Source organism: Oryctolagus cuniculus, chromosome 9 (genome assembly GCF_051225735.1).
Source record: "Oryctolagus cuniculus isolate XC-2025 breed Fujian yellow rabbit chromosome 9, ASM5122573v1, whole genome shotgun sequence".
Taxonomy (NCBI): domain Eukaryota; kingdom Metazoa; phylum Chordata; class Mammalia; order Lagomorpha; family Leporidae; genus Oryctolagus; species Oryctolagus cuniculus.
In genome coordinates this window covers 11,092,391-11,117,217 of record NC_142875.1, presented here as the reverse complement: position 1 = coordinate 11,117,217, position 24,827 = coordinate 11,092,391, and the positions used below count along the sequence as shown (strand labels likewise).

The window sequence follows — 24,827 nt, the reverse complement described above, 5'->3', positions numbered from 1 at the left end:
TTGTTGCAACTTTATTGCTAATGGTGGACAAAATGAAAACTACCTAAATATTTAATAATGGGATTATGTGATTAAGAAAAAACAGTGCTGATGCAAGCTAAAACAAAAGAATTTAAAATCTTTTCGGCTGGCGCCGTGGCTCACTAAGCTAATCCTCCACCTTGTGGCGCCAGCACACCGGGTTCTAGTCCTGGTTGGGGCGCCAGATTCTGTCCCAGTTGCCCCTCTTTCAGGCCAGCTCTCTGCTGTGGCCAGGGAGTGCAGTGGAGGATGGCCCAAGTGCTTGGGCCCTGCACCCCATGGGAGACCAGGAGAAGCACCTGGCTCCTGCCATCAGGTCAGCGCGGTGCACCGGCTGCGGCGGCCATTGGAGGGTGAACCAACGGCAAAGGAAGACCTTTCTCTCTGTCTCTCTCTCTCTCACTATCCACTCTGCCTGTCAAAAAAAAAATCTTTTCAAAGGATTTTGAAAGACATGAACAATTTTCATGGTATAATAAGTAAAATAAGATTCAAAACACACGGAGTTTCATATTATGTATATTGCATATAATCTATTCAAAAGAAAGAATAGAAGCACATACATAGGCCAAAAATGTAAAATGGATAGAATCTGAGTGGTGGTGTCACTGAAAATAATCCATCATTAAAAATGTAGGGGCCCGTGCTATGGCGCACTAGGTTAATCCTCTTCCTGTGGCACCGACATCCCATATGGGCACCGGGTTCTAGTCCCAGTTGCTCCTCTTCCTGTCCAGCTCTCTGCTGTGACCTGGTATAGCAGTGGATCATGGCCCAAGTCCCTGGGCCCTGCACCTGCATGGGAGACCAGGAAGAAGCTCCTGGCTCCTGGCTTCGGATCAGCGTAGTTCCAGCCGTAGCGGCCATTTGGGGGGTGAACCAATGGAAGGAAGACCTTTCTCTCTCTCTCACTGTCTGTAAATTGTACCTGTCAAATAAAAAAAATATAAGTAAAGGGGCTGGTGCTGTGATGTAGCAGATAAAGCCTCTGCCTGCAGTACTGGCATCCTATAAGAGTGCCAGTTCGAGTCCCAGATGCTCCACTTGCGATCCAGTGTTCAGTTATGGCCTGGGAAAGCAGTAGAAGATGGCCCAAGTCCTTGGGCCCCTGTACCTGTGTGAGCGACCTAGAAGAAGCTCTTGGTCTGGATCAGCACAGCTCTGGCTGTTGTGGCCATCCGAGGAGCCCGCAGATGGAAGACACCTGTCTCTTTCTGTCTACTTCTCTATAACTCTGCCTTTCAAATAAATAAATAAATCTTAAAAAAAAATAAATAAAGAGCTGGGCTATCTTGATCATTATTAACTGATATGTGAAGCTGATTTCTAGGATAAATGATAGCAAAATGTCACATGATCATGAGAACAGATTTTTAAAACTATTTACTGTAATCAGAGAAATAAATTAATCTCAAGCAATTCAATTGTAATAAAGATTGAATTGCTTAAATGAATACTTTCCACTTTCAGAATCTTCTGTGATGAAAATATATTTGTCTATAATTTGTAATTTGGTATAAGATTTTATATGGCAAGAATTAACTGAAAACTGATTTTAAAAGTTAATATTCTATTTCTCACTTACATGAAATAGTTTTAGTAATGCTACTTCCAAAGACATGAGAAAAGATGTGTGAAATGTGCCATCGCCCATAAAATAAAACTATCTGAAGGATTTGGGATACTGTGGAGGCGTATCAGGGATTGTGAAGCTAACTTCTCAAAGCAATGAGAAGATAATTTGAGTGTGAACCTGACATTCTGTGAAGTGATTTTCCCTCAGGCCATTTTCTGACTTTTACTTTGTGTAGGGAAGGAGGCTGAGAAGCCCACAGAGGACTTTTATGTTAAAAGAGAAGCTGTTAGAGCATTGGGGGATCTTAGGAGGATGGAGACAAAACAGAGAAGGTTGACACAAAGCCACCAACACTTGAGTGTTGGTGTGAACATGACTTCGGAGATGAAGGAGAAGCAGGGAAGTAAGTCAGATAGTCCATCCTGTTTTCTTGACAAGGAATTGGTCAGTTCATCAAAAGTGAAAGATTAAATACTAGCAAACCAAGAAGAATATTACTATTAGAGTGATTAGAATTTCTTTTTTTTTAACTTTTATTTAATAAATTTCCAAAGTACAACTTTTGGATAACAATGGCTTTTCCCCCCCTCTAACTTCCCTCCCACCTGCAACCCTCCCGTCTCCTGCTCCCTCTCCCATCCCATTCACATCAAGATTCATTTTCGATTATCTGCATATACAGAAGATCAGTTTAGTATATACTAGCTAAAGATTTCAACAGTTTGCACCCACACAGAAACACAAAGTGTAAAGTACTGTTTGAGTACTAGTTATACCGTTAATTTACATTGTACAACACATTAAGGACAGAGATCCTACATGAGGAATAAGTGCAATGACTCCTGTTGTTGACTTAACAATTGACACTCTTGTTTATGGCGTCAGTAATCACCCTAGGCTCTAGCCATGAGTTGCCAAGGCTATGGAAGCCTTTTGAGTTCGCTGACTCCGATCTTATTTAGACAAGGTCATAGTCAAAGTGGAAGTTCTTTCCTCCCTTCGGATTAGAATTTCATGGACTCTGTGGTGCTAGGAAGAAAAATACTTAATTCCAAGACCCACAGAAGCCTGGTGATATGTGGGTGACTCAAAGGCAGAACAAACCCAGCAGACCTGGAATTAACTTAATCCTTGATTGGATTGAGGAGGTCTACCCCTAATTTTGATACTTGCCACAAAATAGGGTAAATTATTTCATGAAAATCATTATGCCATGCAGATCCTCCACAGAGTCCTGAATTAAATAAAAATATCCCTCCCCCAAAATAAGACCATAGCCAACTGAGATCATTGGGAAATGCAAATAATAGAAATAAACCCACGTGTGATATAGGTAATTGGAATTATGAACGATATGTGATTTATGTTTAAGAAAAATGTGTCAAGAAGTAGAATGTCATCAGCAATTAATATCAACAAAGGGATGCAGTAGCAAATATTGAGAACTCAAGTGGTGTATTTAATAGCAGATTGGGCATAACAGAAGAGAGAAAGAATGAAAGACGAATATTTAAATATTTTGCCCGTAGACAGGGGATAAGACAAGGACCCTTATGACACTACTGCTATTCATCATTGTTTGGGTGAACCAAGTCAGTGCATAAAGGCAAGAAAAATATCAAAGATGTGAGGAATGGAAAAGAGGAAATGAACTGTCATTCTTCATCAATGAATATATCTAAAAGCATTTGAGGAAAACCAAATTATTAGACTGTTTCTAGAAAACAACACAAGAGTAATTTTGATAATTACACTTCCAACAATACTAGGTACTAAGGGAGTATTTTCTGTCTGATTTATAGCAACAGAAACTAGAGTCGTGGTGACCTTTGTGGGCTGCTTGCTGAGAGACACAAGAGGAGAGTTATTTGGATGTTCCTGGTAACATTGAATTTATTCATTTGGATGTTATGTAGAGCTCTTCACTTTACAACATTGAGTCATACATTCATGACTTGTGCATTTCTCTGTATGTTCATTAAAAATGGTATAAAGCTCAACAGACTAGAAATATAAGACACCTACCTAAGAATCTAAAGATTGAAAAGAAGAGCCATAATTAAAATGGTGATAAATGTATTTTCCTCTTAATAAAGAGTATACATATGAATCAAAAATGAATAATTTCAGTTTTAGAATCTTGTTGCCTTTTGAACATCTGCTCACTTACGTTCACAGGTTTTAAATTTTGATTGAAATTCAAATGTGAAAACATCTGTTTCTCTGATTCATATTTTTATGGTGAAGTCTGAATTGATGCAGTTGTTGTGAACTTAGAAATCATTCAAAACAGAGAAAGTATGTCTTCATATTATTTTGCGGAGCTGAAGTACACAATAAAATCCTGAAGTCAGCAACTTGTACTGGTGGCTTGTTTATGAGAAATCATATTAAATATTTACTTTATACTTGTTTATTTCTATCTTCCTCAATTAAAGTATATGATATATATATAAGTAGTGTCCCTAAATAAATGGCTTAAAGGAAAAATGAGAGAGTAAATAGCTGGGTTCTCTTTCGAGCTAGAATTTTTAAAACAGTTTTCAAAGTAATGGCCCTATGGGTGGTAATATTCCTCCTGTGAATTTATACCTGTTTGGATCTTTTCCAGTCAAATGAGCTCATGTCTGATCCTCTCATACTTCTGCCTAAACCTAGCCTCCCCCCCGCCCCCTTTTTGGGTAAAGATTTATTTTATGTGTTTGAAAGGTAGAGTTTTAGAGGTAGAGAGAGAGCTCTTCCATCCACTGGTTGATTCCCCAAATGGCTGCAACTACTGGGGCTGGGCCAAGCCGGAGCCAGGAGCCAGGAGCTTCTTCAGGGTCTCCCACATGGGTGCAGGGACCGAAGCATTTGGGCCATCCGCTGCTGTTTTCCTTGGTGCATTAACAGTGAGCTGGATCAAAAGTGGAGCAGCCAGGACTCAAACCAGCACCCATATGGGTTCCCGACACTGTAGATCAGGGCTTTAACTCACCATGCCACAGCAGCAGCCTCTAACCATAACTCTTTTTTTATTTATTTTATTTATTTATTTTTACTTTTTTGACAGGCAGAGTGGACAGTGAGAGAGAGAGACAGAGAGAAAGGTCTTCCTTTTGCCGTTGGTTCACCCACCAATGGCCGCTGCGGCTGGCGCGCTGCAGCCGGCGCGCCACGTTGATCTGATGGCAGGAGCCAGGTGCTTCTCCTGGTCTCCCATGGGGTGCAGGGCCCAAGCACTTGGCCCATCCTCCACTGTACTCCCGGGCCATAGCAGAGAGCTGGCCTGGAAGAGGGGCAACCGGGACAGAATCTGGTGCCCCGACCGGGACTAGAACCCGGTGTGCTGGCGCCACAAGGCGGAGGATTAGCCTAGTGAGCCGCGGCGCCAGCCTAACCATAACTCTTGATGGAGTCACTTTAAGACCCTCTGAGACCCTCTCTGTGGTCTCCCTGGATGACCTTCCTAATGGCATCTTGTATGCTTCGATTTACAAGTTCTCCATAGTGATGTCAATAATCCTGCCAAAATACAAATTTCATTTCCTTATTTTCCAATCCATCATTTTTTAGGCCTTAATGGTAAGTCCAGATTCCTCTCCTGTCCCACACCCACGGAGGCCAACTTAGAACTCAGGGAAGGTGGCACCTTGTCCAGCAGCTGTCAGGGCTGGGCCCCACATCCCTGTGTCCACCAATAACTGTACCCAGTTCACAAAATGCTGGTTTGTTGTGTGCAAGGTCATTTGTGAGCTGTATCCCATCCAGTGAACGGTGCCTGAGGAGTGGGAATGGGAGGATAGAGATGTCGAGATACAGCTGGCTGTTTTCTAAAAATGCATTGCTCTTTCACATTCATAGTACTGTGGAGATTTTCTCATGAGATTCTGAAATTTCCAAAACCATTTTAATTGAGATAAATGTTAAGTGATGCTTTGTACGATGGTTTTATATTTTTGTCCAATAAATAACATTAGACATTTACTGTATTTTCTTTCCTTTAAGAAAAATACATTATATTAATTTGGTTTCAGCACAAGTTAACTGGTTTCCACATGCATTTAGAATGAGATATTTAAAGCTGTTTTGTTTGTTTTTATTTCTGAACTGGATAGTAGAATCTTGGCTATTTGTATCAGTACAGGCCCAGTACTGGCATTCGACTGAGGTTATATCATGGCCTTTAATTTCTTTTGAAAAGCTAACTGGTAATATTAATTACTGATCCTTGCCATTGACCAAAATAAAGAATAAGTGTCACCTTGTGATTTCAAGTTTAAAAACTTAGTGTTTTTTTATTTTTTAAAAATATAATTTATTTTATTTATTTGGAAGGCAGAGAGACAGACCATAAGATGGAAGTGTGGATGAATCAGTGGTGGTTTTTTGGTCATGTTAAGTTAGAGTTGCTGGCCGGCGCCACAGCTCAATAGGCTAATCCTCCGCCTTGAGGCACCGGCACACCGGGTTCTAGTCCTGGTCGGGGCGCCGGATTCTGTCCTGGTTGCCCCTCTTCCACGTCAGCTCTCTGCTGTGGCCCGGGACTGCAGTGCAGGATGGCCCAAGTGCTTGGGTCCTGCACCCCATGGGAGACCAGGAGAAGCACCTGGCTCCTGCCTTCGGATCAGCGCGGTGCACCAGCCGCAGCGCACTGGCCACGGCGGCCATTGGAGGGTGAACCAATGGCAAAGGAAGACCTTTGTCTCTGTCTCTGTCTCTCTCTCTCTCTCATTGTCCACTCTGCCTGTAAAAATAAATAAATAAATAAATAAATGAATGAATGAATGAATGAATGTTAGAGTTGCTTATGTTACGATGTGGGAAGTTGAATGTGTGAGCCTGGAAGTAAGGGGAAGTCTGGCTTAGGTATGCAGGTGTGTGATTGTCTCTAGAACACAAATGAATCAGAAGACCTGGTGCTATAGATAATTCTGAGGGAGAGTGTACACATTTGTGAGCTAAGCTTGGGGCAACATAAAAATTAGAGGCCATTAAAAACACAGGGCCAGGGCCGGCCTTGGAAATGGGCAGGTTTCAGCTAGAGCAAGAGGATAAAAGCATGCGCAGAGAAGAGCGCGTGGATACAGATGAACTCGGTGATGACAGATGGAGTTTCATAGACATTATGAAGACAAGGCAACGGAGTCAGAGGCGTGAGGGGTGGAACAGAATGGCAATGTGGTTCATTTTATTGGTGTGTCATGTGCGTCTGTCTGAAGATGACTAAGGTGAAAGTGATTCAGGGAGTAATGAGACTGATTAAAAGTGGAACATGCCATGGAGGTGGAGATCTTGGCAAAGAGAAGTAGACAATTCATCAAAGCATCCTGCTCTCGGACTCTCGCTGCACAGCTACTTGGAGGCTGGACTAATGGGTGTCGGATGGAGGTCTGGTTTCTCTTGTCGCTCTATTTTCCTATGTGGGAGGAGTGGACATATTGTAAAAAGCTGTTGCCAGACGTGCATATTTAAATGTAGCAGAAAGTGAGGTGGTAGACAAGATAAATTTAGTCAAATTAATGCACTAATAATTTATCCAGAGAAAATGCAAATATGTTTTGTAGCTCTTCATGTGTTCATCCAAGAGTAATTAGAACATTGATAACAAGGGAAACCACAGCACTGGAATTGAAGACAAGCTGATATAAAAGAAAATAAGTATTTCTAATTTTAAGTTTCTTTTCCTAAGCTTCTTAATCAATGTTTCTTTGTGTCTATAGCTAACTTTCCCCTCTTGTTTCTATGAAGCTAGTGTTAGATCTCAACTCTTACCTGCATTTAAATTTTTAACATTTATTTAATAAATATAAATTTCCAAAGTACAGCTTTTGGATTACAGTGGCTTTTTCCCCCATAACTTCCCTCCCACCTGCAACCCTCCCGTCTCCTGCTCCCTCTCCCATCCCATTCACATCAAGATTCATTTTCGATATCTTTATATACAGAAGATCAATTTAGTATATACTAAGTAAAGACTCCAACAGTTTGCACCCACACAGAAACACAAAGTGTAAAGTACTATTTCAGTACTAGTTATAGCATTAATTCACATAGTACAGCACATTAAGGACAATGATCCTACATGGGGAGTAAGTGCACAGTGACTCCTGTTGTTGACTTAACAATTGACACTCTTGTTTAATCCCCCCAAGCTCTTGTCATGAGTTGCCAAGGCTGTGGAAGCCTTTTGAGTTCGATGATTCCAATCTTATTTAGACAAGGTCATAGTCAAAGGGGAAGTTCTCTCCTCCCTTCAGAGAAAGGTACCTCCTCATTTGATGGCCCTGTTCTTTCTACTGGAATCTCACTTGCAGAGATCTTTCATTTAGGTTTGTTTGCTTTGTTTTGTGGTGGTGGTGGTGGTGGTTTTGTGTTTTTTTTTTTTCTTTCTTTCTTTCTTTTTTTTTTGCCAGAATGTCTTGGCTTTCCATGCCTAAAATACTCTCATGGGCTCTTCAGCCAGATCTAAATGCCTTAAGGACTGATTCTGAGGCCAGAGTGCTGCTTACGACATCTGCCATTCTATGAGTCTGCTGTGTATCCCACTTCCCATGTTGGATTATTCTCTCCTTTTTAATTCTATCAGTTAGTATTAGCAGACACTAGTCTTGTTTATGTGATCCCTTTGACACTTAAACCTATCATTATGATCAATTGTGAACTGAAACTGATCACTTTCGCTAGTGAGATGGCATTGGTACATGCCACCTTGATGGGATTGAATTGGAATCCCCCGGCACGTTTCTAACTCTACCATTTGGGACAAGTCTGATTAAGCATGTCCCAAATTGTACATCTCCTCTCTCTCTGATTCCCACTCTTATATTTAACAGGGATTTAAAACATCCACTCTTACTGTTGACATTAATAGGCTTCCTGGTTGTTTAAACAGTAGTCATAAACTCTCATTGCTGTGCCATACTGTGGAGCCTGGGCTGCCTGTCGTGGTGAGGAGACCCTTCCCCGCTGAGTGCCATCAATGATAATGAGCGATGCCCAAAAGAGCCTTGATATTTGGAGACTGTGAGGCATTTCCATGGAGAAATGTCCCGATACCAAACCAATGCTCTACTTCTTCAAGATCTGCTCACACTCTGATTTGTAATAGGTGCTGCTACTATGCTTTCATTTGGATAACTCACCTTCAGCTTGATTCAGGATGTCCTTTGACAGTATTTTAATATTTCTATTGCATCTCTAAGTCTATGCAAGCTTATTTTCTTGTCTTTCTCATCTACTTCTGTTTAGTTTCTCAATAAAATACATCCTACACATGTAGGTTCTCCTTTACCTCAGATAGTATTGTTTTAATGATTATACTCTGTTCCCAGTACTGCCTCTACTGAAGATTCATTGAAATGTAAGGAAATCAATTGACTTGTATTGAAACATAGTGGGGCTGATACAGCATGCAGTGTGTTTGAGCTTTGAATATAATTTCTTGTTTTGTTACATTAAATCGACGAACTTTTTAAATTATGCCTAGCCAATTATGCTGTCAGTTTTTAATTCAGGTTGCACAAAACTTCATTATTTTGCCTGTTAGTAAAAGTGGCTTATTATTAATATTTCATATAACTGTAGTCACACACTGACAGACAGGTCCCCTCTCTGCTGAACTGATGATCGGCTAACCCCAGGAAAATGGTCTCAAGGTGACATATAGAGGATGTCTTTGCATCTGCCTCCTCTGCTGTCCATCAAACATGAAAAAAAATCTTACAATACCTTGCCCGGACCATTTGGTTGATTGGTATAGGCTCCATTATTTCATTTTGATTTATTTTATTACATTTGAATCCTTTTATAGAGTAGCTAAATCTGGCCAAAGCATAATAGCATTTGGTATTTTCTTTTACAATCACAAATATTGGGGGAATGTGTTCCTTTCTGTGGAAGTTGGAATCCACATTGGAAGGCAACTTTCTCTCCCTTGGGGCTGTCAGTTTTCGTAGACTCATCTATTTGACTTGGTCTTAGATAGTCTCCTCTGTGTTTTATATAATACTGAGATTGCTGTCTGTGTATATGAATATTAATGCTTGTTTTGCAAATAATAGAGCAGAGACCAAATGGTTTTCTGTTAAATAATCCAGCATTAGTACAGTCCTGAAGGCAAGGGGTGATGTGAAGGCTCCCCAACCCTGAGACTCCTTTCCTACCCCTTGGTTACATAAGACAACGAAGCCCATTTGTGTGAGCTCATGGGTGAACTTCAGAAGCCTACTGTAGAAAGACAAAGCTTTCTCCTCAGGAAGCATCTAGATGTGTACAGCAGAGATTTGGGCTGATTCTAGATAAATCTGCTCTTCTTAAATAATAATAGCCCACAGTGTAGATAATAAAAAGGGCTACTGGAAGAATGATTTGAATTAAAATCAATCATTTTCAAACTGCTCCCAACTAAAATATTGATGTCATTTCATATAAAATTAGTTATAATTTCATGTAAAATTATTCTAATTTTATATAAAATTGAATTATTTACTCATAGATTTGGATAAAAGACTAGAAGGAAATTCATGGAAAACATTAACAATATCTTTCCCTCAGTTTAATGTGCAAATTTCTACCTTATATATTTTTAAAAATTATTTTATTTAATTGAAAGACAGGGTTACAAAGAGAGGTAGACTCAGAGAGAGAGAGAGAGGTCTTCATCTGATGGTTCACTCCCCAAATGACCACAGTGGCCAGAGCTGAGCTGAGCAGAAGACAGGAGCCAGGAGCTTCCTCTAGGTCTCCCACGCAGGTGCAGGGGCCCAAGGACTTGGGCCATCTTCTGCTTTGCCAGGCCATAGCAGAGAGCTGGATCAGAAGAGGAGCAGCTGGGACTAGAACCAGTGCCCATATGGGATGCCGGTGATGCTGGCTGGGGCTTTAACCCACTGCGCCACAGCACCGGCCCCAATATGCTAATATATTTTAAAAATGCACAGTGATCTTGTTCTGCTTTAGTATTCTTGTGTATTACTTTGCTAATGTTTTTGAAACAAGTTAATTCATAATTTAAAAGCAAAAGACATTCTGTAATTTCAGTGCATGTATGAGTATATATATATATGTGTATGCATATACATTTTATATTGAAACCTTTTGTTTAATGATGGAGGAAATACTTTTAAATAGGACATAATATAAATTTACATTTTATAATTTTTTTAAAGATTTATTTCTTTATTTGAGAGGTAGGGTTACAAACAGAGAGGAAAAAACAGAGGGAAATGTCTTCCATCCTCTGGTTCACTTCCAAATTGGCTGCAACAGCTGGCGCTGAGCCAGTCTGAAACCAGGAGCTAGGAGCTCCTTCTGGGTCTCCCACATGAGTGCAGGGGCCCAAGCACTTGGGCCATTTACACTGTTTTCTCAGGCCATAGCAGGGAACTGGATCAGAAAAGGAGCAACTGGGACACAAACTGGCTCCCATATAGGATGTTGGTGCCATAGGCAGAGGCTTAGATTACAAAGCCACAGGCTGGCCCATAAATTTACATTTGAAAACTACTCTGGGTGAGTGTTTCAGTAGCAGAAATGTGCTGGTGACCTGCCTAGGTATTGAATGCACAATGCAGATTGGTTACCTAGATGGAATATGTATGAAATAAGCTTTGATATCATGGAACACAGTTTAGAGGTATTTTTTAAAAATTTATTCAAGAGGGAGAGAGAGCTTGCCTCCACCTACGAATTCAGTACCCAGAATCCCACAGTGAATTGGCTGGGCCAGAGCCAGGAGCCAGGAGCTCAACCCAGATGCCCACATGTGTGACAGGGACCCAAGTGCTTCAACCATAGCTGCTGTATCTGAGAGAGTGCACCTGTAAGAAGTCAGAACTGGGAGGCAGAGCTAGGACTGGAACCCAGCACTCTGATATGGGATGCACATGTCTTAGCCACTTCGTTAGAGACAGGTACACACACAACACGTGTTAAATAAAAACCCAATAGTGCTCTATTCTAAAACATCAACCTGATGTGTGACTCAGCCAGTTGTAAAAAGTGGTGACTGAGTGGTGGTAATGGAGTAGCAAGCACTTCATGTCACAGGGAGGGAAAGTGACCAGATTTAAAGGATGGAGATGAGATGTGGTGAGGTCATTCTCAAGGCAGCATGGAGGTGTATCTATGTATGTATTAATATGTGGGGAGGGCACAGGTGCCAGTGTATTTGGACTTCTACATAAAGAGATACATAAAGAACACACAAACGTAACTCATGCTCAGATAAGCTCATTCACTGGTTGGGTTAACAGGTGATCTGCCTTCACTCATCCAAGGGTTGCTCAAAAGTGCTATAAATATTTTGGGTCTGATCATCATTACTTATGAGATGTCTTGTACATTGTAGGATGTTTGGTAGCATCCCTGGCGCCTACCCACTAGATGCCACTACAGCCTCTTTCCAAATTGCTGTATCTACATGTATCTCTAGACAGTGCAAAATGTCTCTCGAGGCAAAAGAGAAAAATTGTGACTGAGAAATCTTTTTCTGTCTTCTTCTAGGAGGCAAATAACTTGGGGGATAATTATATATATATATAATTATATAATATATGTAATAAAATATATGAAAAGGCTTCAGAGCCTTTATAATTCATTCATACCTAATTTCAGATATTTAATCAAAGAAACAGGACTAACGAAACAACAGATAATAGAAAGATATGTATGAATTGCCCAGTTATTGATAGTAACAAACAAATATTTAAATTTGAGAAGTCAAGAAGAAAGATGACAAGGTGGGTAATTAGACGATAATCTAAAACACAGAAAGCTGAAAAATGTGTTTGCTGACTTTTGCTCATGGTGGTTTGTTTCCTTGTGGGTGCATTTGTTGGTCTTTGCGAGTTTATATATGAATTATCCTAATCTCTGGAAATTCTTGAAGTTCAGGAAATTTTCTTTCCACAAGGTTTTGTGTTTGTTTTTGAGAGGAATATCACTGATCTTGGACCCCTTGAATCCCTTTTCCAGGGTCCTCAGACAACTCAAGGAGTCTCAGGTTCATCTTTTCTGTCTTTGTCACTTGAGATGTCATTATTCCAATCTCCTTTCATGTGAGCTAATGGTTAATGCTCTTGTTTCAGCTCCTTATTTTTGGTTTTGAATTTTTAAGAAAATATTACTATTTCCTGTAAGCCCAAATGAAACGAAGTATTTCAGGTACAATATATTATTTACTCTTTATACTGCTGGAAACTAAATTCCATAAACTAGATGCTTCATTATAATGCATCTCCTGTAATGCTATTTCAAAAAGTAACAATTACTAAAAAAATCACCTTTAAAATCATATCTCTCCACCAAAAATAAATAAATAGAACTGATAATGAAATAGAGGGTAAATAAGAAACTTATACTTGGATCAGAATAAGTTTAGAATGTTTATTAGTTATATTGCCCCCAAAGCAGTTGTCTTTCCTAAGGAAAAAAAAAAGTGAATCTGCAAATTAAAATCCCCAATGGAATTAACGCAGTGACTCATTACATCACACATTAAGGACAAGCAATTCATCTTTTGGATTCTCAAGCAATCAGATGTGTTTAAGCCAAAGATGATCCAAGACAAAAGTAATCAGGATTCTTCCAACGCTGCTTTTTGTGTGATGTAGCGCTTATCTTTGTTTAAAACATCTAATCTCTTAGCCTTTCTTTATTCTCTTTTATTACCTTCACTTCACGGCCTGAAAAGCTTCTGCAGTAGTGATGTTAACTATTATTGTTTGGACTGATTGAATAGTCTACTTCTTTTGATAACATCAGGTGAAACCAAAAGTCATTTCACAGCAGCACTGATATTACAGTTTGCTGTTTCTGCAAAGAAGACATTGCTTTTCAAACAATGGCATGAAGAATTTTGACAGTTAGCATGTGCATGTGACTTTTGTCTTCCACATTAAATCCTTTGACTTTATTGAATGCTTGAATGAGAGTGACACTTAAGCACAGTTTAGCTCAAGATATGATGGCACCTAAAGTCAGCTCAGGTTCTCTTTGAAGCAAATGCCTATTTCTCCTATATTTTCTGTAGTCAGGGATATGGGAGGGCTTTCCAAGTGCCTTGATTCTCTGATGTTTTCCATTGCTAAGAGAGACAGATAATACTCATCTGAGTGTATTACTGAATTAGGTAGGATCACAGCCTACTGTGCAAAAAGGCCCATGTGACACCAGTATTTGGAGAACATAAAGGCTTTCTTTGCATGGCTGCCCAGCAAAGAAGACAAGAGGTACCTTTTAAATCTCCTCAATCTGACAAAGGTTTATGGGATTGGTAGGAAAAGGTGATATATGGAAGCACTGGTGAGGCAAGTTATAATTGGATGGGCTTGCAATCAGGCTGTTGGTGGTAAAGTTTAGTAAAATTGAGGCCATCATGGGACTCCCTTTGTCAGTGAACCCCTTGCTTCTGAAAGGACATGGGCATCTAACTTCCAGGTGTGCTGTTGTCTCTGCTTCCTCAAGTTTGGGTTTTCCTTCTGCTAGCACTCAGGTTACATGGCTTGCATTTTTCCCTTTTGTGTTTCCTTTGCACCTGTGTGACTAAGTTTTAAAATAGGAACCTTAAAAACATGATCATACCATGGTCAAAGCATGGGCAGGACATTTTCATGAAAGAGTTTGGAAGTATGACAAGAGCATTTTGAAGTTTTGGGCATCAAGTGGAAAGGAAGGAGCAGAGAGGGTTGGAGGGTGGGCAAGAGGGAGGGTAGTTGGAAAGAATCATTATGCTCTCAAATCTGTATATATGAAATATATGAAATCTGCCCACCTTATAAAAATAAAAAAATTAAAATAAAGGAATGGAAAAACAGTTATTGCCATCCTTTAACAATTCATGTGACACAGGATCTATCCCTTATATGATGATTCTTGGGTCTTAGTTATGGACATTTCACATAGTATATTAAACTCTCCAACCCTTTCTCCTATTTCCTTTCTTATTTTTTCTTTTAATTTTTACAATAACGTACTTTTGGGTTATTTTACAATCATAAGCTTGACCCTCCACTAAATAAATAATTGAAAAAGTTCTAAGTAGGAAAACCACTGTTCATCAAGAGTATAGACAAGGACAATAATCATAATTAAATCTCAAAATGTCAATCAGGCACATATACATTATATTTTTGTATTATATATATTGGTTACCACAAATCAAGGAAAGTATATGATGTTGCATCCATTTTATTACAAAAGACAAGATTTCATTTTTTTTTTTTACAGTTGAGTGCTATTCCGTGGTGTATATGTACCATATTTTCTTTATCCAGTCATCAGTTGATGGACATATGCATTGAATCCACATCTTAGCTGTTGTGAATTGAACTGTTATGAAGTGAATATGAGGGTACAGATAACCCTTTCATACACTGATTTCATTTAATTTGGGTAAATTCCCAGGAGTAGGATAGCTGCGTCATATGGTATATCTATATTAAGATTTCTGAGAGATCTCCATTCTGCCTTCCATAATGGCTATGCTAGTTCACATTCACACCAAAAGTAAATTAGGGTACCCATTTCCCCACATCCTCATCAGCATTCATTGTTTTTTGATTTTTGGATGATAGCCATTCTAACTTGGGTGAAGTGAAACCTTATTGTGGTTTTTATTTTCATTTCTCTGATGGTCAGTGATCCTGAGCAGTTTTTCATGGGTCTGTGGGCCATTTGAATATCATCCTTTGAAAAATGTCTGTTTGTGCCCATTGATAATTTCTTAACTGGATTGTTTTATTGCTATTGAGTTTATTGAATTCTATAGATTTTGGATATTAATCCTTTATCAGTTACACAGTTTGCAAATGTTTTCTCTCATTTTGTCAGTTGCCTCTTCACTTCATTGAGTGTTTCCTTTGTAAAGCAGAAGCTTCTCAGCTTGATGTAATCCCATTTGTCAATTTTGGCTTTGATTACTTGTGCTTCTGGGGTCTTTTCCAAGAAGTCTTTGTCTATTCCATTGTCTTTCAGTTTCCATGATGTTTTCTTCTACTAATTTGATAATATCAGGTCATAGATTTAGGTCCTGGATCCATTGTGAGTTGATTTTTGAATAAGGTGTAAGACAGGGGTCTTTTATATACTTCTGCATGCAGAGATCCAATTTTCTCAGTGCCATTTGTTGTAAAGATGTCCTTGCTCCAGGGATTGATTTTACCTCCTTTGTGAAAGGTTAGTTGGTTTTAGATGTATGGATCAATTTCTGAAGTTTCTATTCTGTTCCATTGGTCTACATATCTATTGTGCCAATACCATGCTCTTTTGATTATAACTGCCTTGTAGAATGTCTTTAAATCTAGTATTGAGAAACATCTGGCTCTATTTTTGTTATTGCTTTAGCAATTTGGGGTCTCCATATGAATTTTTTTAAAGATTTATTTATTTATTTATTTATTGAAAGGCTGAGTTAGAGAGAGAGAGAGAGAGAGAGAGAGGGAGGTAGGTCTTCCATTTGCTGACTCACTCCCCAAATGGCTGCAACAGCTGGAGCTGGGCTGATCTGAAGCCAGGAGCCTAGAGCTTTCTTCCAGGTCTCCCATGTGGCTGCAGGGGCCCAATTGCTTCGGATATCTTCTACTGATTTCCCAGACCTTAGTAGAGAGCTGGATTGGAAGTGGAGCAGCTGGGACTAGAACCTGCACCCATGTGAGATGCTGGCACTGCAGGCAAGCAGCTTTACCCAGTAAATCACAGCACCGGCCCCTACATATGAATTTTGATACCATATTTTTTAGATCTGAGAATGTTGTTGGCATTTTGATTGGGATCACATTGTACCTGTAAATTGGTTTTTGTAGTATGGACAGTTTCATGGTATTTGTTCTTCCAATACATGAACCTGGAAGATTTTTTGTCTTCTATTTATTTCTTTAATGTCTTGTAATGTTCATCATAGAGCTCTTTCAACTTCTTGGTTAAATGTATTCTTAGTTTTTTTTTTTTCTTTTTTAAATATTTTATTTATTTGAGAGGCAAAGTTACAGACAGAGAAAGGGAGAGACAGAAAGGTCTTCCATCCACTGGTTTACTCTCCAAATGGCTCTAACAGCTGGAGTTGGGCTGATCTGTAGCCAGGAGCCAGGAGCCTCCTCCAGTCTCCCATGTGTGTAAAAGGGCCCAAGCATTTAGGGCATCTTTCTCTGCTTTCTAGGCCGTAAGCAGAGAGCTGGATCAGAATGGTAGCAGCTGGGAGACTAATTGATGCCCATATGGGATGCTGGTGCTGCAGGTGGAGACTTAGCCTACTGTGCCAGATTACTGGCCCCCTTGATTTTTTTCTGTAACTGTTTTGAATGAGATTGATGTTAGAAATTCTTTCTCAGCATGACATTGTCTATATATACAATGGCTATTGAGGTTTGTGTGTTAATTTTACATCCTGCAACGTTACCAAACTCTCATGAGTTCCAGTGGTCTCTTAGTGGACTCTTTTGAGTCCCCATATATAGGGTCATGTCATCAGCAAATAAGGACAATTTTACTTCTTCCTATCCAATTTATACCCCTTTGATTTCTTTTATCTGGCCTATAGCTGTTTCTAGTAATTCCTGATGATTCTTTTTATTTCTGTGGTGTCAGTTGTAACATCACCTTTTTCATCTATGATTTTTATTAATTTGGGTCTTCTCCCTCTTTTTTTTTTTTTTTTTTTTTTTTGGTTAACTAGGGCAATGGTCTATCAATTTTATTTTTTTTTTCAAAAAGCATCTCAATGTTTCACTGATCCTTTGTGTCTTTTTTGTTTGTTTCAATTGTGTTTATTCATTAATTTTAATAATTTCTTTCCTCCTTCTAATTTCTTTTTTGGTTTGTTCTTGTTTTTCTAGGTCCTTGAGATGAATTGTTAGATCATTTATTTAATGCCTTTCCAGTTTCTTTAAATGGACACTAATTGCTATAAAATTCCCTGTTAAAATTACATTTTAAAATATTAATCACTAGTATCTAGGAAACTTGTTAGGTTTACTTATTAATCTTCATAGCTTATATGTAGGTTCTTCTGGATTTTCTACCTACCTAATTGTGTTATTTTAATTTTAATTTCTTTTTTTCCTTTTAATTTTCTGCTTTTCTTTTTTTTAATTTTTTTTTAATTTTTTTTATTTTTTATTTTTTTTTGATAGGCAGAGTGGACAGTGAGAGAGAGAGAGACAGAGAGAAAGGTCTTCCTTTGCCATTGGTTCACCCTCCAATGGCCGCCGCGGCCGGCGCGCTGCGGCCGGCGCACCGCGCTGATCCGATGGCAGGAGCCAGGAGCCAGGTGCTTTTCCTGGTCTCCCATGGGGTGCAGGGCCCAAGCACCTGGGCCATCCTCCACTGCACTCCCTGGCCACAGCAGAGGGCTGGCCTGGAAGAGGGGCAACCGGGACAGAATCCGGCGCCCCGACCGGGACTAGAACCCGGTGTGCCGGCGCCGCTAGGCGGAGGATTAGCCTATTGAGCCGCGGCGCCGGCTTGCTTTTCTTTTTTTATGACATCTGTATAACATTGTATTTGACATTTGCATGACAGCTGTATAACATTGGTCAGAAATAGTAATAATGGCTATTCTTACCTTTCACCTAATCTGGGGGTAAATGCTTCAATAATTTACTTTTAAATATGATACTTGTTATTAATTAATGTTAGACTGCCTTCATTAAAACAATGAAATTATCTTTTAGTCTGTCTTTCTCACAAATGTTTTGTTTATTATCAAGTGTTTATAGGGCATCTATTGAAAAGGTAATTTTGTGCTATTGTGATTATTTTAGTTGATCTTAAAATGTTAAACCAACCCTTTATTTCTGGTTTAAAAACACTCAGACATAATTGCATATTTCTGGACTCAGAGTTTATGAGAGAGATTGATTTGTTACATTCTTTCCTGTAATATTATTATGTGATTTAGGTGCCAAGGTTATTTCAGCAACATACATTCCAAATTCTGCGTTTAGTTTAATTTTTACAAGGTAGTTTTTATTTATACAGATTTTTCATTTAGTTTTACCCTCAATTTTCTTTTTGTTTTCCTCTTTTTTTGATTAATTAATTAATTTGAAAGACAAAGTTAATAGAGGCAGAGGCAGAGAGAGAGAGAGATCTCCTATCTGCTGGTTTACTCCCCAAATGACCTCAAAGGCCAGGGCTAGGCCAGGCCAAAGCCAGGAGCTAGGAGCTTCATCCACATCTCTCAGGTGGGTGTAAGAGCCCAAGTACTTGGGTTATCTTCCTCTGTTTTCCTAGTGCATTGGCAGGGAGCTGAATGGGAAGTAGAACAGCTCGGACTTGAGCCAGTGCCCATATGGGATGCCAGTGCTACAGATGTTGACTTTACCCAGAATGCCACAGCACGGGCCGCTTTTTTCATTTCTTTATGTGAGTGTTTCTAAGTATTTTCCTTCTATGTGAAAAATTTCCTTTTAATGTTTCTCCTAATAAGGTGTTTCTTGTCCCAGATATTCCTAGACTTTTGTTGTTGTTGTTTTACCTGGGTATGTTTCTATTTTGACTTCGTACTGGAAAGGTATTTTTCCTAGGCATAGAATTCTAATTGGATCATTCTTTCAGGATTTTAAAGATGGCTTTCCAATGTTATCTGGTTTGAACATTTATTATGGTAATTCAGTCCTCAATCTTGTTGCTTTTTCCTTTGAAGGTAATGCATCTTTTTGTCTCTGATTACTTTTTAAATTTTTTTTTATTTAGTAAATGTGATGTAAATTTACAAAGTGCAACTTTTGCATTGTTGTGGCTTCCCCCCCACAACCTCCCTCCCTCCTGCAGCCCTCCCATCTCCCACTCCCTCTCCCATTCCATTCTTCATTGAGTTTCATTTTCAATTATCTTTATATACAGAAGATCAACTTACTATATACTAAGCAAAGATTTCAACAGACTGCACCCACACAACCGCACAAGACATAGAGTACTGTTCGACTAGTACTGTTATCTTTAACTCTCATAGTAAAACACTTTAAGGATTGAGATCCTATGTGGGGAGCATGTGCCCAGTGACCCCCATTGTTGATTTAACAATTGACATTCTTATTTATGACGTAAGTAATCACCCGAGGCTCTTGCCATGAGCTGTTGAGGCTGTGGAAGCCCCTTGAGTTCACCAACTCTGAACTTGTTTAGTCAAGGTCATATCATAGTGGAGGTTCCTTCCTCCCTTCAGTCTCTGATTACTTGTAAGATTTTCTTTGTTTTCTTGTCCTTTAAAAATAAGACTACATTATGTGTCCTATGGTTTTTAGTTATTCTCCTTAATCTGCCTGCAATGTACTGAATCTTCAGTTTGAAGTATTAGTTTTCTAGGGCTACCATGGTTAGTACTACAGATTGCATGGCTTGAGCCACATAAATTGATTTCTTCCTAGTCCCAGAGGCTAGAAATCCAGGATCAAGGTGTTGACAGTTATTTCTTCTGGGTAGCTCTCTTTTTGAAAGATATTGGTGTGCAAATTACGTTTATTTATATGGTCACCAGGATCAGGTTCCCTACTAGCAACATTCTTTTATGTAACCTTAATTATATCTTTTAAAGTTGTTATTCCATATATAGTAACATTCTGGGATACTGGAGATTAGAAATGCAACATATGGATATTGAGGGACATAATTCAGCCCGTAAAAGCACTATTAGGAGTACCTTATCCGTTGTCTTTTCAAATCACTTCTACCTCCATCAGTCTTCTCTTTCTGCTAACCTAGTTAGATATAGGAGATATCACTTCTTATATGATATATGTTATATGCTACTTTATCCATTGTTTTCGTTTTCTGTGGCTCAGTCTGGCTACTTTCCACTAACCTATCGTCCAGTTTACCAGTCCTCTCTTGTGTCTAATCTACCATTGAATATCCTTATTCAGTTTTTAATTTCATTACTTTGTTTTTAATTCAAAGTATTTATTGAATGTTGACAGATAATGCTCAGACTTTGTCCATTTAGCAATATGAGAGATGTTCCAAAAGTTAATGGAAGATTAGCATTATCTTCTACTTCCATTTAACCATTAATTTTTGAGGCTCTTCTGTAAGCTTTTGGACATATTGATCCAGAGCTATTGATTTGAAAATTCCAATTTGGTTACCTGTATTATTTTTAGATCTGTTTTTATTGTCTGTTTTTTCCTCTTTTATTTTTGATGTCTGTTTTTTCTTCTTTTATTTTTTTTTTAACTTTTATTTAATGAATATAAATTTCCAAAGTACAGCTTATGGATTACAATGGCTTCCCCCCCATAACTTCCCTCCCACCCACAACCCTCCCCTTTCCCTCTCCCTCCCCCCTTCCATTCACATCAAGATTCATTTTCAATTCTCTTTATATACAGAAGATAAGTTTAGCATACATTAAGTAAAGATTTCAACAGTTTGCTCCCACACAGAAACATAAAGTGAAAAATACTGTTTGAGTACTAGTTATAGCATTAAATCACAATGTACAGCACATTAAGGACGGAGATCCTACATGAGGAGTAAGTACACAGTGACTCCTGTTGTTGACTTAAGAAATTGACACTCTTGTTTATGGCATCAGTAATCACCCTAGGCTCTTGTCATGAGTTGCCAAGGCTATGGAAGCCCCCTGAGTTCACCGACTCTGATCATATTTAGACAAGGCTATGGTCAAAGTGGAAGTTCTCTCCTCCCTTCAGAGAAAGGTACTTCCTTCTTTGATGACCTGTTCTTTCCACTGGGATCTCACTCATGGAGATCTTTTATTTAGTTTAGTTTTTTTTTTTTTTTTTTCCCAGAGTGTCTTGGCTTTCCATGCCTGTAATACTCTCATGGGCTTTTCAGCCAGATCTGCATGCCTTAAGGGCTAATTCTGAGGCCAGAGTACTGTTTAGGACATCTACCATTCTATGGGTCTGCTGTGTATCTCACTTCCCATGTTGGATCATTCTCTCCCTTTTTTATTCTATCAGCTAGTATTTGCAGACACTATTCTTGTTTATGTGATCCCTTTGGCTCTTAGTCCTATCATTAAACAAGCTTTTGAGGATAAGTTGCTCACATGGAGTTGCATATCGCCAAATTCATGTGTACATATGCATACACATTCTTCAGTATTTGTATGCTCATATCTAACATCATCTTTCTAATATTTTATGGTTTGGGGAAATCAATGTTGGCACAACAAAAAATAATAAAAAATGTGGGTAGGAAATACTGCTTCATGGTGAATTTTCTCTTAATTTTAAAAGCTTAGCCTGATTGAGATAGGAAACTTATTATGTATTTTTCTATGAATTTTGTTCTATTTGTAAAATAAATTTATTGATTATCTTTAATTTTGGAAGGAGATCCATATTTGCTTTGAATCAGTTTAATTAGGACTCTGAGGATATGTTATTTTAGATCTTTCTTAAAGTGCCCAAACTCATAATTTGACAATGACTAGTACCTGATTTCACGCTACACCTCCTTTATCCTAATAAACATATTTCAGAGATACTTTCTGGGGAGCTGTTGTGGCACAGTGGATTAGGCTGCCACGTACCATGCATCCCGTGTTGCAGTACCACTTCAAGTTGTGGCTGCTACTCTTCCCATCTAGCTTCCTGCTAATGTGCCTTGTGAAAGCAGCAGGAAATGACTTAAGTACTTGAGTCCCTGACATTATGTGGGAGACAAGAATGGAGTTGGGGGTTCATATGGCCCAGACCTGGCTGCTGTTGTGGCCATTTGGGGAATGACCCAGCAGATGGAAGATCTCTGTCTTTCTCAACCTTTCTCTGTTGCTCTGCCTATCAAATAAACTAATAAACAAATTTTAAAAAGAGAAATCCTTTCCTTAGAAATTATCTGACCACATCAACCTCAGAACTCTCTGTGGTGAATGGTGGCTGTTACTCATGTCTTCCCTTGAGCACTTATCCCACAGAGTATCTTTTTCATGCATGATAGTTACGTGTCTACTTATGACCCAGAATGGAATTATAAAATTTAATGCCAAAGGTAAGCCACATTGGCAAGGACTTTTGTGTGCAGAAACCCAAAACCTTGTTTCTAAAGCAGATCAGTGCCCAGTGCCCAATCATGAGGTTGTACCAACTGGGATAAAAACAGATTCTCATTTTGCTTTATATTGGCTGCTGCATGCTGAGCTACTCTGGTATTAGTTGATTTCCACATTTCATACCTGAGTCATTCACTGACTTTTAATCTTGGTCTTGTTCTTAGTTTCTGAGCTACTTTGGTCATTGAGTGTGCTATCACTACGTAACTTACAGGATGATAAAACTGAGCCTTGCATAATCTTGTGTTTTTAGAAACCATCTCAAGGTTGAAATAATGAGTCTGATTTAGAAGACTAAGTGGGCTCCTATGTAGTGTTTTGTGATGTCTTTAAAAGTCTGTAGAGGCTGGCGCCGCGGCTCAATAGGCTAATCCTCCGCCTTGCGGCGCCAGAACACCGGGTTCTAGTCCCGGTTGGGGCGCCGGATTCTGTCCCGGTTGCCCCTCTTCCAGGCCAGCTCTCTGCTGTGGCCAGGGAGTGCAGTGGAGGATGGCCCAGGTGCTTGGGCCCTGCACCCCATGGGAGACCAGGAAAAGCACCTGGCTCCTGCCATCGGATCAGCACGGTGCAACGGCCGCAGCGCGCCGGCCGCGGCGGCCATTGGAGGGTGAACCAATGGCAAAGGAAGACCTTTCTCTCTGTCTCTCTCTCTCTCTCTGTCCACTCTGCCTGTCAAAAAAAATAAAATAAAAAAAAAAAAGTCTGTAGAGAAGAATGAGGGCTGGGGCTCCCCTTCCCATTTTCTACATTAAATACTCTAGGGCAGACATGGGAAATTTTAATGAGTGCAGAATTTGCTTATCTGTCTAATTTTCTCACATAGCCCATCATTGATTACTTTACTCCTTGTATACTAACAAAGCACAATTAGGGTTGACATTTATCCGCATCCTAAAATCATGAACACCTGCTTGTGGGCTAACGATTGATCAGTAACGTCAATACGACTTGCATATAAGAACTTTCACTCTCAATGTCTGAAGTAAGATTACTTCATTCTTAAAAGTATAGTTGTACTTAAGTGAAATGGTACAGAATATTACAGTTCTCAAGTGCTTAATTCCTTCTCATAGAAGTTTCAAGGGAACTTAGGATGCATTTGGCAGGAGCCTTTTCTGGTGTGAGCAGGTTGCTATGGTAAACTCATTATTTTAGGCAAAGGAGGACGATGTTAGTAAAGTCTTAATCTGTTTTCTGTTTTATCTGGGTCTCTAATTCCTCTCCAGCTATTGAGCCTGTACTGCAAGTGTGGTTTTTACCACTTTAAAAAGTGGAGGGAAAAGGTGATAGAGAGTGTACCTGCTGTCACCACATCGGCAGGTGCATTTGATGATATAGTGGATCAGAAAATACACTTCCTTTTGTTTTTACAGAAAAGTGGAATGAGAAAGGAAGCAAACAAATTTTATCTGAGCCATTGAAATCCAAGTCTCCCAGCATTGGATTTATTATAAAAATGATGATAATAGCTACCAGGTCCATACCATGTCCTTTGTATGCATGGCAGCATTTGGCTTTTACAGTCATCCCATTTTATGAGTATTGTTATTCCAATCATGTAACCATGATGAATGAGGTTTAACTCATTCTTCCAAGGAATCACATTTAATGGTGATTTGCCAAGATTAAAATTGAAATTGATTTAAGAACAGAGCCAATGTTTTTAATTCTGTATGTGCCTCAAAATCTGTTTCCCTTCTTAAACTTGAAGAAACACTTGAAGACTCAATCGCACAGCACGTTTGCCAAAAACTTTCTGTCCTTGTGAAAGAAGGTCTTGTGAGCTAGTGCATTTCACTTTGTTCTGCTATTCAGAGTGTTTAAACAGCCTTCGTGGTTTTGAATCTGTAGGATCTGGCAAGACTCAACCCACAGCTGACATTCAGAATGTGTCTATGGATGAATGGATGAGTCATCAAATTAAGGCAGACATTCAAGAATGATGAGTCCTGGTGAACCTACTCTTGAAAAAAACACATGTGTTCTCCATGTGCCATCCTTGAAGGAGCTTAATGTTCTCCAGCTGAACACTCAAACAAGAGCATAGCATATAGTGTGTGTGCGTGTGTGTTGGGGCTTTCAGTTATGGGTTATGGAGATGATTTCAGTTTTTTTTAAAAATATTTATTTGTTAGAAAGTCAGAGTTACAGAGAACAAGAGGCAGAGAGAGAGAGAGAGAGCGAGCTTCCATCTATTGGTTTACTTCCCAAATGGCCGCAACACTCAAGGCT

General features: G+C 39.2%; 1 protein-coding gene across 4 annotated transcripts in view; it reads left to right on the top strand.

The window, feature by feature from the left end:
* The window catches only part of ITGBL1 (integrin subunit beta like 1), a 262,924-nt gene that overhangs the window by 195,551 nt on the left and 42,546 nt on the right, over positions 1-24,827 (top strand). Inside the window, exon 8 of one of the 4 annotated variants that reach the window (XM_089303452.1) lies at positions 3,400-3,950. The exons of the other annotated variants lie outside the window; for them this stretch is intronic. Within the exon in view, the coding sequence (XP_089159578.1) occupies positions 3,400-3,482 (83 nt within the window). The 3' untranslated portion in view covers positions 3,483-3,950. Of the gene's footprint in view, positions 1-3,399; positions 3,951-24,827 lie in introns of those variants that run through there. 4 annotated transcript variants of the gene reach the window in all.